Source organism: Tiliqua scincoides, chromosome 7 (genome assembly GCF_035046505.1).
Source record: "Tiliqua scincoides isolate rTilSci1 chromosome 7, rTilSci1.hap2, whole genome shotgun sequence".
Lineage (NCBI taxonomy): Eukaryota > Metazoa > Chordata > Lepidosauria > Squamata > Scincidae > Tiliqua > Tiliqua scincoides.
Window position 1 is genome coordinate 65,984,800 of NC_089827.1, and position 17,746 is coordinate 66,002,545.

General features: G+C 46.6%; 1 protein-coding gene across 1 annotated transcript; it reads left to right on the forward strand.

Moving 5' to 3' along the window:
• Window positions 1–1,718: 1,718 nt before the first annotated feature.
• Window positions 1,719–5,723, forward strand: KERA (keratocan). Its single transcript, XM_066634406.1, has 2 exons — window positions 1,719–2,604; window positions 5,557–5,723. The coding sequence occupies exons 1-2, from the start codon at window positions 1,719–1,721 to the stop codon at window positions 5,721–5,723; spliced, it is 1,053 nt and encodes a 350-aa protein (XP_066490503.1).
• The last annotated feature ends 12,023 nt before the right edge of the window (window positions 5,724–17,746 follow it).

Here is a 17,746-nt window from a genome sequence, read left to right on the forward strand (position 1 = left end):
TAAGCAGGTTTTCCCCAGCTCCATTCTGAAACAGGGAGTATCCTTTTAAGAGAGGACAGCTTAAAGCAGCAGAATGCTGTGACTAAAGCAGGTGCAAATGGTGGGTCTTGCTCCCGTTCCCACATGCATCTTCGGCATAAAAAGCAGACACTCTAAAGTACCTCTGCTTTAAAGGTGAAGAGAGCAAGCCTATATTTAACAGGCATGCAGTTGTCCCAGATCTTGAGATTGGTCCTATATCACTCTGAAATGCACAAGTCACTACTTCACAAACTGCTGCTGAGGTCTGTTTTGAATGGTTGAGCATACATGTTTTTCTACTTGATCAGTAAGAAAATCACCTCCTCAATGCAGGAAAGGATAGGCCAAGCATAAGGACCACGGGTTGGATGTGGCCTCAGAAGCTCTTTATCTGCCCCATTATAACTGGGTTCTTTCACCCTTTTAGAGGCAGCACTTCTGCCGAGGCTCTGGGAGAAAGAGAGAGAAGGAGGTCTCAGGGGGAAAGGGCAGACTTGATCTGATGAGATCAAGGATGAGATGATGAGGGAGGGAGATGCTGATGAGGCCCTGGGAGAACCCAAATCCCACACAGGCCACCCTTTCAGCAGCACTACTTCCATTTGGGCCTCACTTTGCCGAGCACCTCTCAGCTGCTGAGCTGCGAAAGGAAGTCTCAGCAGAAGCAGCGCTACTGAAAGGGTGGCCTGTGTGATGTTTGCGCTGTCTTATATCTTGAAAATATGATCAAGATTTACACATTTTCTATTCTGAAAATTGAGTTTCCATGTCCAATTGAGTTTCCAGAAAGTGCTTATTTCTGACCATCAGCTACCTACAGTGCAATCCTATCTTGCGCTGGAACAGGCAGGCCAGAAGGCCTGTGCTGTATCTAGCGCAAGACTGGGGCCAGAAGTGGCTCAGCCGGAGGCAGAAACTCTTCCCCACCATAGCCCCAATGGGTCACCTCAAACTTGCGCCACCTCAGGAGGTGGCATAAGTCCAAGGAGAACAGAGCAGCTTCAAGCCGCTCCGTGCTGCTCGGGGAACTGTGTTGGGATCCGGCATAACAGCAGGGTCCCAGCCCTGCCTCCCGCTCCACGCCTGCCTCACCCACCCAGGGACCACCCTCCACCCACCCTCCCCTGCCCTGGAAATCCTCTTATCCGCCCTGCCCAGACCCCTCCCTCTTCAAGTCGGTGTGGAGGCTGGATGCAGTCTCCATGGGCCAGCACACATCCCAGCGCCAGCCCAGCCGACTCTCAAAGAGGCACAAATATGCTTTATGACCTTGTTTGCGACCTTCCTGGGCTTGTGCCAGCCTAATCCAAGGTTAGGATTATGCCCTTAATGACGTCATCATGAATGCTATTCCGCCTACTATAGGAAATGAGTTTAACACCTCAGAGGTAGGCTGTTGCACAGGAAATGACAACAGCATATTACAGTCTTCAGTAATAATAAAGTGACATGGCTCAGACCAGGATCCTTGATACGAGAATAGGAGTGACCCCGTTTAAAATACTGCTGACCTCTTTTTCCTTAGGAGAACATCTGTTATGCCACATAAGGTAGCATTTTGCTCTCATCATAAAGAGGCAAATTATCAAATTTCATTGACAAGATAAAAGGAAGTTAATTATTGCTTTCAGAAACAGATGGTGTGGAGATTTTTTTTTTTTAATATAACCACTTGTTCTCCTCTTCTAGGGTAAACTATGGATATAAAACTCTATTCCAGCCTTTTGGTAGTCTTCTTGACCAGCAATGTATGGACGCGAAACATCAGGCCAATGTATGATCACCTTGACCAATTCGATTGGTCACTCTACAGCTTTGAGTGCCCACAAGGATGCCTTTGTCCTCCTAGCTTTCCAAACGCTTTATACTGCGATAGCAAAGAACTGAAAGAAATCCCTGCCATCCCGGCCAGAATCTGGTATCTCTATCTCCAGAATAATCTCATTGAAACAGTGACAGGCAACTCCTTTGTGAACGCCACTCAGCTGAAATGGATCAATTTGAACAAGAACAAGATCACCAGCGCCGGCATTGAAAAAGGTGTGTTTGGTAACTTGAAAAGTCTGCTCTATTTGTTCCTGGAAGATAATGAGTTGGACCAGGTGCCTTCTCCACTGCCCCCAAGTTTAGAGCAGCTGCGTTTGGCCAGGAACAAAATCACCACCATCCCTGCAGGAGTTTTTAACCAGCTGGAAAACCTCACCCTGCTCGATCTCCAGCAAAACAACCTGCCAGATGGGACTTTTTCAAGCAACACCTTCCAAGGACTGGCCAACCTCATGCAGCTCAACATTGCCCAGAACTCCCTCACCAAAATGCCCCCAATTCTTCCAGCAAGTGTGATACAGCTCTTTTTGGACAACAACTCTATTGAAGCCATACCAGAAAATTATTTTAATGCACTGCTCAAACTGATTTTCCTTCGACTGAATAATAACAGATTAACGGATGCAGGTCTACCAGACAAAGTCTTTAACATCTCAACTCTTCTTGATCTACAACTGTCTTACAATGAACTCACAAAAATCCCAGCTATCAGTGTTCACCTCGAGCACCTTCACCTTGCTAACAACAAGATCAATAGTAAGTGCACATAAGTCAAAAGCTTTTCCAAAGAGATATCCTGTCCAACCAAGGTTGCAATGCTGTACATCAGTGTGGGCATCAGTTGCTAGGGGCCCTGGGGAAAAGTGCCCCCTATGGCTTCCCCACCTACCCTCTGATGGCATGGAGAGTTCAAGTCAACCTCCCCCTTTGACAGCCCAGCCAACCTGGCCCATGCCTGACATTCCTCCTGTGTCATCACATCTGTACACCCTTACCTGGAAGTAAGTTCCAGGGACCACTTTGTAGACTTATGTCTGAGTAAACACACATAGGATTGGACTGTGTACAATATTAAGAAGTAAGAAAACTTTAAAGGCTTTTAAAAAAAGTACTCTCAGGGTTTTTTTGTTTTGTTTATTTTGTATATAGTCCATATAGGTTATAGGTTATTTGAACAGAACCTATAGTATTTTGGAAAAACAGTTGGACCTCGGTATCTGTGTGTGTGGGGGGGTTCATTCTCAGACCCCCCCCTCCCACCATGGGTATGAAACTCACAAATAATGGAATCCACAGGTAGGGTCCAATAGAAGCACCTTCCATTAGTGTCCAGATATGTTCTGGGGCTCATAGAGGCTGTGAACAGCATCCTGGGCTTTAGAAAGACTCCCAGAGACAACCAGAAGGCACTTCTGGACATTTCCAGGAGGTTGGTTGAGGCCCCCCAGTGTGGGTTTGGAACCCATGAATAAAGAGAGCCCACCTGTATAGGTGACTTGGACCTAAATGTAAATCCAAAGGAGTTGCGATTCAGCCATATTTTGTCTGCTAATGAAACATCGGTCACTATGATAGTGGAGGAGATTCCGCTGATTCATGGAGGCACTCATATCTGTGGCAAAAACGCAAGGGCAGCGGTTTTCAAACTGGTGGGTCATGACATTTTTCTCAACATTCTAAGTCAACATTCCAAGCATCAGGGAGCCCTGCGGAGGGCTGTTCAGAGCTTCCCACAATTCTGCAGCTGCCAGCAGCCCTCAATTAGTAAAAATAGACCCTTTCACCCTCGTTAGCAACATAATCCTGGGGATCACACTGCTGCCCTAGCCCCTCCCCTGCAAAGACTTACTTAGGGAGTAAAACACTCCCTATGTTTGAGAACCACTGCACTAGGGTATCCATCTGGCAAAAGGGATAGATGGCAACGTACAAGGAGTCTTAGCAGCTTTCAATATTTAGGTACGTAGGTGGGGTCTTGTGAGTGGAGTCTAGTTGATCTAAAGCCAGTCCTCAGTGGGTTCATGGGGCAGTTCCAGAAAAGCCTGGAGCAGAGACCCAGCAATAAAGAAGTGGTGTTAAGTGAAAACATTCCATTGGTCTAAGGTGAACAACTTTTTCCTCAGGACTTCCAAGGACTTTCTCAGGACTTCTCCTGCCACCAAGCAATACATCCATACATGGTACCAGACCAACAATGAACCACCTCGTACAACCCAGACACTTCAAGTGTTTTGGAACGCAAAGCATGCACTAAAAGTGTGTAACTCAAACGTATGATCCCATCCAAAAATTAGACATGAAGTCACATGTACTACATATACATCTAAGCTCCATGTTATTAAAGAGTTAATTGTCTGAAGGCATTCTAGAAAACAATTTACTCATTTCAGAGATGACAAATGCCGAGGCTGAAAGTTTTGCTTGGAATTCCTAAATATAGTGTTAGATTTTTCCAGTTCTGTCTCCACAACTCAGCGCAGGTTATAACATACCTTTTCACAATTTATCCCCTTAACGATGCTGTGAAATACATTAAGTGGACACTCAAGATCTACAAATCATCTTAAAACAGGAGTGCCATAAATGCAGAGATCTGAACTTGGGACTTCTGCATCCAAACCCAATACTAATTATTACGCTATTCATTTACACTGTTGATATAGTTGAGGTCAGGTGTTCTCAACTCCCTCGTTGTTTAAGGCCTAAGTCTTTGCAGGAGCAAGGAAAACAGAAGCAGTGCGATTCCCAAGCTCATGCCACTGTGGGGGAGGGGGGGCTTTGGTTAGTGTTTCCTACCTGCTGCCAGGGTCCAAGGGTCGTAGAGAGCCCTGTGAAGTGCTCTGCGGGCCTCTCTGCGACTTGTAGAAAGTGAAAATAGCGATGTCTCCCGGGGTGCAGGGAGACCTGCAGAGTGCATAGGGGACATTAGCCAAAGCCCTCTCCTCCCCCACAGCAGTTCTCCCCACACCCCACGGACCCCAGCAGCAGATAGGGGATGTTAGCCAAAACCCTCTCTTCACCCAAAGCCCTCTCTTCCCCCCTTTTTTCCTGGGGATCATGTTGTGGCCTTCCCCCTTTCTCTGCTCCTTAAGGAGCCAGAGGCTGAAGTCCTTTAGACTTTCAAACAAAGGAAATATGCTGATGGAAATAAAATCAAAGTAGAGTTGGGGAGGTGGTGAAGAAAAATTCCTTCAAAGATTTTGGAAGCTGCTGTACCATCTATACATGGCAACAGCTCTTCATGTTCTCAAAGAGGGGCGGAAAATGGTGAACAAATCCAAATATGCCCCTGTAGGTTATCTAATGAGGATCTACACATGGATACCACAGTCCCTTTCAATTTCCAGTGGTCTTCTTCGCACGAATAGCTTTGTGTGAATGGAAGGATGATTTTCACGAGGACAATGAATGTCCAGGGCACCTTAATAACCCTGTAAAGATTTCAGAAAGGGGTGAAGGAAGCACTGTCAAATACAGCCTCACCATTCACTGATAGCTGAGTAGTAACACCCCTTCATAAGTTGTAGTCGATCCCATGAGAGAAGGCAGGAAGGAGGCAACAGACAGTGAACTATGACCCTGCTGGCTGCCCCAAAAGTTCTAAATTCACAGGCACGTATCAGAAACTGTTATCCTGTATTGATGATTTATTAAATGCTTGGATAGCCTAACAGCTTTCTTACAGATTTATTGATGTTTTCTCTTGAGGTATCAATGCAACTCAAATATGTCCCATTCCGATCGCTGGAGATTACGTCTATGAGAGAAACTTGCCACGCCTTCGCTATCTCCGCCTGGACGGCAATGAAATCAAACCTCCGATTCCATACGATCTCATGCAATGCTTCCGACTCCTTCATGCCGTCATTATTTAAAGGACAGCTTAGTTACATCACAGTTGTTGTGTCACTGATTTAAAAAGCAAGTTTTGCTGGCATGAAACTTGTTGGAGTCCCAAGACATCTCTTTTAAACTTTAGTTTTTGTTTTGGTTGAATTGTACCACTTCCTGTTTTTATCAAAAAGATGCTCAAGACACAGCTACCATGTCCCATTTCCTTTACATTAAAGCTGCAGTTTTGTACACTCAGAATAAACGAAATGTACCCTACACAGCTAATGATATTTTGCTTATGCATTTTTAGATTTTTTGAAATCTGGTCCACTAAGCTAAATAGTAACTGAACCAGTAACATTAATTGATCCAGGATCCAACCCACAATAAACAAGGCATCTTGGGAAAATATACTCTACTACATTTTTTTATTTTCAATTTACAGCTACGAGTGAATTCAGTTCCTTGGTAAAAATGGTTGGCAACCTTCAGTCTCGAAAGACTATGGTATAAGCCTACAGCACCCGGTATTCCCAGGCGGTCTCCCATCCAAGTACTAACCAGGCCTGACCCTGCTTAGCTTCCGAGATCATGGTATAAGCCTACAGCGCCCAGTATTCCCAGGCGGTCTCCCATCCAAGTACTAACCAGGCCTGACCCTGCTTAGCTTCCGAGATCATGGTATAAGCCTACAGCACCCAGTATTCCCAGGTGGTCTCCCATCCAAGTACTAACCAGGCCTGACCCTGCTTAGCTTCCGAGATCAGGCATGTGCAGGGTAACAGTTATTTGAAATGCTTTTAAGGACTGTTCCTAAACTAGCCATATGCACACAATATATGTGTTCACTTATTTTAAAGTAAGCTTACCCCAAAATCAAAGTCTCAACAGTGTCCCTATTTCAAAACTAATTATATGCATTATCATGATCTATGAAACTGATATTATATGGGCAGCCCAATCCTATCCTGTGCTGGAAGAGGCAGGCAGGCTGGCCTGAGCTGTATTCAGCACAAGGTTCGAGGTGGCTGCCGTGCAACTGAGAGTAAGAGAATTTATTTTCCGTACCGAGTAATGCCCCAGCCAGTGGTGTCACCAGGGTTTGTGTCACCTGGTGCAGGAAGTCAGTGTCACCCCATGATGGACTTCCTCCCATGCACTGGGTGAGGGCAATGCCCCGAGCAGTGGGCATGTACCGTCACCCCACCTATAGTTTTCTTGCCTATAACTTTTGATAGAATAGAGATATTTCAATGCAGTTTGTTTTATTGGGGCTACTCAGATCTGTGCCAGCTAAATTGAGCCCAGTGTAAGGCCGGGCTGCTCAGGAGGGAGGTTATGATCTGGTCTAAGTGCCAGCCATTTCCACCTCCCTCCCAGACCCTCTTTGCCCACTGCTCTGCCTTCCCCTTGCCCCAAAATGCCCTCATTCTAATCTCTCTCTACTCTCCCCAATTTCATAAGAACATAAGAACAGCCCCACTGGATCAGGCCATAGGCCCATCTAGTCCAGCTTCCTGTATCTCACAGCAGCCCACCAAATGCCCCAGGGAGCACACCAGATAACAAGAGACCTCATCCTGGTGCCCTCCCTTGCATCTGGCATTCTGACATAGCCCATTTCTAAAATCAGGAGGTTGCGCATGCACATCATGGCTTGTAACCCGCAATGGATTTTTCCTCCAGAAACTTGTCCAATCCCCTTTTAAAGGCGTCCAGGTCAGACGCCATCACCACATCCTGTGGCAAGGAGTTCCACAGGCCAGCCACACGCTGAGTAAAGAAATATTCCAGCTTTGGCCTCCCTAGACCAGCATGAACTTACCTTCCACTTGCTCAAATCTGCTCCTTGAATCGGCTCACCAGCTCCTTGCTCTGGCCTCCCTGACTCCTAAGGAGGTGCAACACTCCCAGGACGTCACAAGGGACTTGCACCAGCCCAATGAGCACTTTGGAACACGCTCTGAATGACTCTACTGACATTGGCTCCTAAATTAATTTCCATATGCAATCCTATTCTATCTAATTTAAACTGTGTAATTTTCACAGTGGAAGCCATTGCTGATCTATTGAACCATATCTAAAAAAATTTTTGTAATGAAACTTCTGCTTTCATAACAATTACCACACAGTTTATTTGCTGTCGGAATTAAAGCTTGAGTCAGTTGATGGCAACAAATGTAGCTTTCGCATTATAATATAATTGCTAAACTCGTAATAGCGCTCATCACGATAGAACATGTTTTTAAAAAGTAGATCTGCATGTTAAATGTACGTTACTAGCTTAATGGTAGCCATAGTAATTTATTTTTAGAAAAGCAGTTTTATATGATGATGATGATGATGATGATGATGGATGATGACACCAAATAAATGTGAACTTCTGATTCCTGTTTTGTTGTATATTCAGTTTTTTCACATCGGACCAAGGTTCCTACATGTTCCATGCATGTTCTCTGATGCCACACTGTGAAGCTAAGAGTTTGTTTGTTTATGTTTCAATCAAAATGATTTCCAAGGTGGTTTACAAGAACAAAAACAACTCAAAAAACCCTTTGCCCCAATCCTATCCAGGACTGGACCCATGCGTAGAGGCATTTATGGCAGCAGAACCAAGTCATAAAATGGGTTTTGGCAGTAGGCACTGTGCTCTTCTAGCAGCCGTTTTAGAAGCGCTGCTACAAATGGAGGTGGCACAGGAGGTCCCCCAAAAGACCCAGATGGCAGCAGGTGTGCAGGGATGGGCAGAATGAGGTAGAGACAGGGAAGAGACAGGGGGATGGTTCAAGTCTGGGACGACAGTGGTATCGGCAGTAGCTCCGCCACCAATATCCTATCCCCCTTCCTGGCCTTGATCTGCCTTCCTGGATCCACTCAGACTTGCACCAGCAAATTAGCTGACACAGATCCAAGTAGATGCAGAAGGGCAGTGATGTGGAAATGATTTTTGCTTTAACTGTGTTTGCATTTGCCTTACCTTTAGGCCCGTGTTCCAGTGTTAAAAAGCAGAAGCCTCAGACTCCCTCTTGTCTTGATAAAACCACCATTCCCTTTATGCAGCCTGGCAGGTAATGGCACCCCCCCCCCACCCCAAAGAGCTGGGAGAAACTGAAAGTGATATCTCAGCCCTTCCCTCTGGAATGCGGAGGGGCTTATCAACAAACCTTGTGGCCAGTGTTTTCTCTTTCCTAATTTCCTAGCCTTGTTAGAAGAGTTTTGACCTTTATTGGTGACAAGAAGCAGACTTTTTTTGCAACCAGGGTTCATTTGATCTTTTTTTATGATGACTGATTGACAACTACGATTTCCCTGTTGCTATCTCTTTGTTCCTTAGCGCTATAAGAACAGTTTGAATCTTAAACTGATCTCTCCCCTTGCCATGGTGTTCATCCCGGATGTTATTAGGGCTACAACTGTAGGGCCATCTCAGAGTCAAATAATGACTCTGCTGAGGCCCACTGAGAGCTGGCATTGGGCCGGGGCAAGATGCTTAGGGTTACCATACGTCCTGGTTTAACCAGGATTGTCCTGGTTTAGCAATATTGTCCCGATGTCTTGCCCGGTTTGAAGTTCTATCCCAGTTTGCCCTGGGCACCCTTTAAAGAGATGCCAAACAGAGAGGTGTCAAAACTGCAATAAACATGGTTAGGTTAGCATGAGTGCCAGGGCGATGAACAGAGAGACAAGGAAGAAGCCGCAGGGGAGAGTTGGGGCACAAGCACATTTGAAGGCATGCATCCATTGTGTGTCCACATGGCACACCAAGGGGACAAGGCACTGCAGCCTCCCAGCGCCACGCTACATGCTCTTACCCATGAGTAATCCCATTCAGCCCCATCAGGCACCCTCCTGGACCAGCGCCACCACCTTATAAAGGAGATCGGTGTGTCTTGTTCCTCCAGCCAGAGCCACTCTGTGTTCCCAGCAGTTTGTCTCCCCCACCCCGAGTCGTCTGTCTGTCTGCTCTTTGACTGTCCCAGTCTCTTTCGCACCCCCCCCCCCCAGCAGGCCAAGGGGAACAAGCTTAGATCTTGGCCTTGTCTGAGGCAGGCTAGCTCTCATTCGTGGACTGGTCTTGGCTGATGGCCAACAGCCCAATCCTAACCAACTTGCTAGTGCTGATGCAGTTGTGCCAACAGGGTGTGAGCTGCATTCTGTGTGTGTGTGGGGGGGACACAGTAGTCACAGAAGCCTCCTCAACATTTGTTCTCTTACCTTGGGAACTGTGGCTGCATCAGGTCTGGAAAGGTCAGTGGGGTTGTAAACCTTCTTCAAGAGCATATGGAGTTGCTTATAGCACCAAAAGTAAGGACACCCAGAGTAAAAATTGCCTAACAGAAACTATTGATGGAAACAAATTAAAAGTTTGACCTACTTTGAATCCAACACACTAGAAACTTTTAACCCCCAAGCTATTTATGGGGGGAAAAAAATTCTAACAGCAAAAAAATGCTCCACCAGATCCTGAGTCTCCGTTTCGGGCCACTGGCCCAACAGAGAGGCTCAAAATTCTACACTGACCCTTTGGTCGATGTAGAACTGAGTAGTGCCATTGCAGGGCTACTTGGCTTACCTGGGGGAAGGAATGAAAGTCCCCTTCTCCCAAGGAGCCACCGGCGCTGCCCAGGGAACTAGCACGATGCAGCAGCAGCAGCCATTTTCAGTGCTGCTGCAGCCCTGGGTGCCAGGAGCTCAGGATTGGGCTGTAAGGCTGCAATCCTATCCACACTTACCTGTGAGTAAGCCCCATTGCCTTTTACCCTCTCACATAACACCAGAACCAGGGGACATCCACAAAAGTTGAGAGAGTTAGGACAGACAGAAGAAAATATTTCTTTACTCAGCGTGTAATAGTTTGTGGAACTCCTTGCCACAGGATGTAGTGATGGCATCTTGCCTGGATTCCTTTAAGAGGGGATTGGACAAATTTCTGGAGGAAAAGTTCATTATGGGTTACAAGTCATTGCAGGTCTGCGCAAGCTCTTGGTTTTAGAGGCAGGATGTCTGATTGCCAGATGCAGGGAAGGGCACCAGGACACAGGTTGTGTCTGTTGTCTAGAGTGTTCCCTGAAGCATTTGGTGGGCCACTGTGAGATACAGGAAGCTGGACTAGATGGGCTCTTGGCCTGATCCAGCAGGGCTCTTCTTATTGCCTATAATGGGACTTGCTTCAGAGTAGACATGCATAGGATTGCGCTGAAAAGCAAATCGCAAATGGTACAGTGAGAGGTAAACCACATAATTAAGATATTACTTGAAATTCTCTCAACATTTTAACTATGAACTGTTGCAACAGAAAAGAAACACTCTAGGACCCCATCCTTTTGTCCTTTTACGCAGCACATGCAAGAAATTTGAACCAAACCTACTGTGTATCTGGAAAGAATTAATCATGTATCACTGGAAAGTCGAAAGGAAAAGTTTGCGAGAGCCATGTTTTATATAACAAAGAGCCTCATATATCATGACTGAAAGAGAGAAAATAACTCCTTACGCAAAACCTGTATTCAAAGGTTGTGCATCTTGGTTCAGCGGTATCTTTGTATACCTTACAGGAACAAATTTAAAATTATCCCCCCAAAACCATATATTGAGATGGATAATCCCCTAATAGTAACAGACAATACCGACACTTAATGATCAGTGGGATTAGTCACAAGCAATTACTTCAGGGTTTCTGCTTTAGGCTGTAGTCTTAATCATAGGATTTAGATGAAACTAAAGCCTTTGAACTCAGTGGGCCTGAATAATGATGGCTAGGATTAAATTCTTACCTTCTCAATTCTAAAATGCAGACATTTTTATTCTATTGTCTAGATCAGGGGTGCCCAAACCCCAGCCCTGGGGCCACTTGTGGCCCTCGAGGCCTCTCAATGCGGCCCTCAGGGAGCCCCCAGCCTCCAATGAGCCTCTGGTCCTCCGGAGATTTGTTGGAGCCTGCACTGGCCCGATGCAACTGCTCTCAGCATGAGGGCGACTGCTTGACCTCTCGTGTGAGCTGTGGGATAAGGGCTACCTTCACTGCTTGCTGTTTCACGTCTGTGATGCAGTAGCAGCAGCAAAGGAAATGCTGGCCTTGCTTTGTGCAAGACTTTTTATAGGCCTTGAGCTATTGCAAGACCTTCATTCATTCATATAAGTTCATCTTTAATATATTCATTTATATAAACTTATGTAAATTTATTCAAATTTGAAATGTAAATTAATTATTTTTCCCCCCGGCCCCCGACATAGTGTCAGAGAGATGATGTGGCCCTCCTGCCAAAAACTTTGGACACCCCTGGTCTAGATCAGCGATTTTCAACCTTTTTCATCTCATGGCACACTGACAAGGTGCTAAAATGGTCAAGGCACACCATTGGGGTTTTTTTTTTTTTTTTTACCATTGATAAGGCACACCATGCTGCTGGTAGGGAGCTCATGTCCCCCAATTACCCTACTAATAAATGACCCTCCCCAAACTCCTGTGCCACACCTGCAGACCATCCATGGCACACCAAAGTGCAATGGCACAGTGGCTGAAAAAATCACTCGTCTAGATTATTCTAACAAAATTGTATCTATGGAAGTCTCTTCCCCCCCCCCCCAAAGGCTGAGAGCAGAATAGGACAAAATCAGGCCATAAATCTGTCATGGCCCAATCTGATCACATTGGGGCCACCAGCAGAATGCATGTTCTACTGCTAGGAGGGTTGGGATCCAGGCAGAAGTGGCTATGTCCAGTGCGCAGTGCTGCTTTTCCAGATTCCTGGTCCAAGTTTCACTTAGAGACCTTATGCCCACTTTAAGCTAATAAGCTCCCCTTTGTTCCCCAACAACGGCCGTAGTTCTGCACTGCTGGACCCCACCACCAGGGTAGCACGCCTGTCCAACCTGCAGAGGTCCTCCTTCCTCCCCTCTCCTGCCAGCAGCTTCTCCAGCTACTATAGCAACACCTTGGTCGTCAGCAGGTCTGGGGCATGGCAGCCACACACCAATCTCCAGTGTCTCCAGCAGTCTCTGTTCAAAAAGTTTCCAAAGTCCATTCACCCATCTGTCCTTTAATCAGTTAGACCAGTGGTTCTCACACTTCTCCGGCTCGTGCCTCCCCTGATCCCTGTAGCCATTGGCCACAGCTCCCCATTACAACACCTCACCCCAGTTACCCCCCCAAGTGGGGATGAAGGTGTTATAATTGTACACTAGAAACAAGGCTGCCAGCACTCTGAGGCTGCAATCCTAACCACACTTACCTGAGAGTAAGCCCCATTGAACAAAATAGGACTTACTTCTGAGTAGACCTGGTTAGGATTGTGCCCTGAGTTTGGTAGCAGCACACCTGGAGGGGTTTTGGAAGTGATGAATCTGCTGGGGGAGGGGAAGACTTTGTTTTGTGTGTATCTGCTAATTGCAAACTGATGCAAACTGAGACCTAGAGAGTGTTTGGCTGGAATCCTAACCCCACTTTCCTGGGAGTAGGTCCCATTGAACACAATAGGACTTACTTCTGAGTAGACCTAGCTAGGATTGTGCCTTTTGTCTTACAATAGCAGCCAACAGAGTACCCCCCCCCCCCCAAAGAAGGCAGGAGGAAAAAGGAGAATGGCTAAAAAAGAATGGGGATTTTTATTTTTAATCAGTTTTTGGAGACAAAGCCATCAAGAGTGGCTTTTTTTTCTTTTTTGAAGGGGGGGAGAAAAAGGTGAAGATCCTGGGTTAAGCTGACACAGACCCCCAAGCCTAGGTAGGTCTACTCAGAAGTAAGCCCCATTTGAGTCAATGGGGCTTACTCCCAGGAAAGTGGAGAAAGGATTGCAGCCACACCCAGCAAGATTACAACTCACCCCAAAGTGAATGGGGGCTGCTCACACACATACACCCAACATGCAGATGCCACTCCTGTTCCCCCCAGGCAAGACGGAGGGATGCAGGCTGGGGCATTTGCCCCCCCCCACTAGGAGCAGGCTGGCTCCTTCCTTCCCAAGCAGAGGAAAGCGCTGCACTGCACTGCACTACACTGCCTGTACTTACTTTGAAGCCTAACAGGAGCATGCCCTGTGCTGATGAGATGCAGCGCCTCTCTTCTGTCTTCCAGCCTTGACCAATCCCAGGATGCCCAGGGCAAGGGACACACTGGGAAATGTAGTCCTTGGGGCAAGGTTGCACATGGAGAGAGCTCCATGCTGAGATGCGGCACCTCTGCAGGCCAACCAGCCTTCTCTCCCACCTCCCCCCAGCATGTTTCACAGCCCTCCCAGCCTCACCCACCTTGTTCACAGCTGCAGAAAAGCAACAAGTCAGGAGGCAACACGTGCAGCTGAGCAGAGCAGCCTCTCTCCCCAGATGCCTGGTGATGCCCTTGGAGGCTAGCCACACCTCACTAGGGAGGCAGGACACACAGATTGAATACCTCAGAGTTAGCCCATCAACAGTTCCAGTAGTCCATCAGCCGTTAGTTCCTCAGTTCATGAATGAATTAGTTAGTTGCTTTCCTCCTTCTACTACCCACCAAACTCTCCTTCCTTCAGGTGCTGCTTTTATTCCTTAATCACCTGGTTGCCTCTAGTGGCTGCAGCTGGGCAGCTCACTCACTGCTGGTGAGAGCCCTGTAGTTAACCCTACGCTTGCCTGCCAGAGCAAAGGGCAACTGTTGACACCACACCCCATCTCCTCAAGGGATCTTGCACATTTCCATTGTAGATGCGCAACACTGTTGTGCTCTCCTATGCTTCATTGACCTTCCTTTGAAAACAGCTTCCATTTCATAAGCGTAAACTATAGAATCTGACTTTCAAAATGAGATTATTTTTGATCTGAGGGTAAGATTAAGACATGGTTGCCAATGAATTTTTAGCCATAGGGCAGCCCAGTCCTAAACCAGCTCCTGCCAGCGGGATGGACATACACACTGTCGTAAATGTGACGTAAGGTTCATTTTGACCGTGATAAGGTCGGTGCTGCCAGCAGAGAGGCCTCCACCAATGTTGGAGCAGCGCCCACCAACCTGGGTAAGTCCTACACCAGGCGGCAGGGAGAGGGGTGAGGGTGTCCCAGGGTGGGGAAGAGTGGAAAGGAGGGTGGTTTAGGTCTCTGCCCACAGAGGCCTCTGGACCTGAAAGCTCTGCATGGGGCTACCTGGTTCTGAGCCAGCAACTTAGCTGGTGTGAGTCTGAGTAGACCCAGTGGGGCTGCTGGGGCTCCACACGTAGTAAGGGAACAAATGTTCCCTTACCTCAAGGAGAGCTCCAGCTGCCTCTTTGCCCACACAGGATACATCAGCGGCCATTTCGACCCTGCTGTATCACAGTATAGACAGCATGGTTAGGCCTGGGCTGTGAATCAGAGAATCCTTGCCCCTCCCCCATTTTTATCCTTTAACACAAATTTGGGGCATGACGTCTATGAGACCCAAAAGCAAAAAGTGTTCATTCAAATAGATTGTGAGAGTTGGAAAGAATAATAAATATTTCCCACATGGCAGATTTGGGGCTGCCAGATATCAATTAACACTGAATCTTTCAGACCGAAGTCAGGTTTGTATCCAACATTCTGTAATGTTGAGGACAAAGCAAAACTGAACAAATCGTTATCCAAAACAATAAAATAACTCAGCCTGGCTAATTGTCAACCTGTGGGCTATACTGCAGCAACAGACTTTAAACCAGACTGTTCTATGACCAATTTTACTGAAACAACCTAATATTTCTTTCTTGTCGTTACACTTGATATACAATATTCCCTTAAGAACTGTCAAAAACAAAACCTATCAATCATTCCCTGTATTTCAAGTTGCCTAGCAGTGCAATCCTATACGTGTTGACTCAGAAGTAAGTTCCAATATACTCATAGGGCTTACTCCCATGTAAGTGAGTGTACAGCTTTAGGGCCCTACCCTATGCTCTTTCTCCCACCGATGCAGTCACACCAAAAAGGTGTGTGATGAATCCAGTGGGGGAGGGAACCCAATATGAAACACTTATATTTACCTTCCGGTAAGACCTGTAGCCACTCATGGGTCTCCTCGGATATACACCGCTACTTTTGGTGACTTCCAGTTCATTTCTGGGCCCAATTTAAGGTACTGTTTTTGAACTTTAAAGCCCTTCACGGCTTGGGGCCAGCATATTTGAGAGACCGCCTTCCTCCATACAGTCTGGTCCATTCTCTTCAGTCATCGGACAAGACCCTGCTGCTTGTGCAGCCGCCAAGAGAGGTTAGGGGGATGGCGGCCAGAAATAGCACCTTCTCAGGGGTGGCACCTGTACTGTGGAATTCCCTCCCCTTTGAGTTGAGAACAGCTCCTTCACTTTCCAGCCTGAAGACTTTTTTATTCTAGAAAGTCTTTAATGCCCCATAGAGGGTACAATGACTGCTTTTTAGTAATTAATCGCTTTTTAACTGCTGGTTTTTATTGCTGCTGCCGTTTCGTTTTTTATTCTCTATTTTATAGTTTTATTTGTATTTTGTCGTTTTTACTGTATATCTTATGTATTTTAATTGCTGTTAGTTGCTTTGGGTGCCCTCTGGGGAGAAAGGTGGGTTACAAATTAAATAGATAGATATATCTGTGGAGAGAAAAAGGGTGTTGAACTCCTTAACAGTGGGAATAGATCCACTCTGCATTGCTGCTGCCGGATCTGCCCCCATTCCTTCCCATCCCTGACCCCACCTGCCCCCACCACTGACTTACTGGATCCGGCAAAGTCCATCACGGGTTACAAGCCATGATGACTATAAGAAAGCTCCGGTTTCTGAGATAGCCTAACTTTGAATGCCAGATGCAAGGGGGTTGTAACAGGCTGCCAGGGAGTTGTCTTGTGTGCTCCCTGAGGCATCTGGTGGGCCACTATGAGATACAGAAAGCTGTACTAGACAGGCCTTTGGTCTGATCTAGCAGGGCTCTTCTTATGTTCTTCATGGTTTGCAATTCCATTTTGGAGGGAAAGGGTTAGGGTTATACTATAATTTGCCAGTTCAGATGGCACACTATGTTCAGACAGTTTTCCATCTTTCTGCAAAAACCGGAAGTGATGTTTTTGGGCGGGGCTGCGTGTGGTATTTTGTGGTCTTGCCCTGGGTGGCATCCGCACCAGGTTTGCAATTGCTTCAAATTTGGAGTCATGCCCACAATGGGGTAGCAAAGCCTCAGTTGTGGGGTCACAACAACTTACAGGAATGAAAAAGGTTGAAGACCACTTGACTAGAGCACCATCAGATAAAGAAGGAGGCATGTGGTCTACCCCGTCAGGTACTAGGAGATTGTGTCCCAGTCTTGCTCAGGTTTTTAGCAATTGTGTTAAATAGCTTTCACTGTGCTGGACTTCATGGTACCTTTTCCTGCTCTCTCTAATAAGAATATTTGGTTACAGTAAACAGTGTTGAAACTATATAAAGGGCATGGAGTGGGAGGCAAGGAGGACAGGGGTGGGAAGATAGAATCCAGGGAGGGGGCAGCTCAGTGGTGGGTCCCCAGTTTCATATTTTATTGAATCATGAAAAAAGTCAAAAACCACTGATCCAGGTCATATATGGATTTTTTGAAACTCATTGGCACCATGAACAAATAAATTTTAGCAACTGTGCGAAGCAGTTAATGAAGCAGAATTTTTATGTGCCTTTTTGATATGTGTCAAACTTAAAAACATTTTTTTTTTGTCTTGCATGTAGAGGAAAGGGATGGGAAGATGGCAGCTACCAAGTTGGGCTACAGATAAAATCTGACCAACCAATTGCCTGTGCACTTCCCAGTGACCACAGGAGGCAGTAATATGAGTTAAAAACAGGCCACTTTTATTAGTGAGCACAGAAGCAGGAGCTGCAGCAGGAGAGGAATTAATAGCCTCAATTTTTAGTGTAGGCAGCTGATTCAGCTGAGTGCCCAATTGCCCTGGCTGGGTGTTCCCACCTTCACTCCAAGTTGCACCCCATGAAGAGAGCATCCATTCATCACCGTCAAACCCAGAAGGGGCAGAGGCAACTGGACTGCAGAAGCCCGCCTTGGGCTGGGAAGTCTTTGAGGCAGTCTGTGTGAGCCAGGCCAGAGGGTTTCTCTGCCAGCCAGCAAGCCCACTAAGGTACAGTGGGT

Excerpts from the sequence above, each read along its gene's own strand:
- KERA (XM_066634406.1), top strand. The coding sequence starts at position 1,719 with ATGGATATAAAACTCTATTCCAGCCTTTTGGTAGTCTTCTTGACCAGC. Across the intron at positions 2,605-5,556 it reads TGCTAACAACAAGATCAATA|GTATCAATGCAACTCAAATA; the intron begins GTAAGTGCACAT and ends TTTTCTCTTGAG.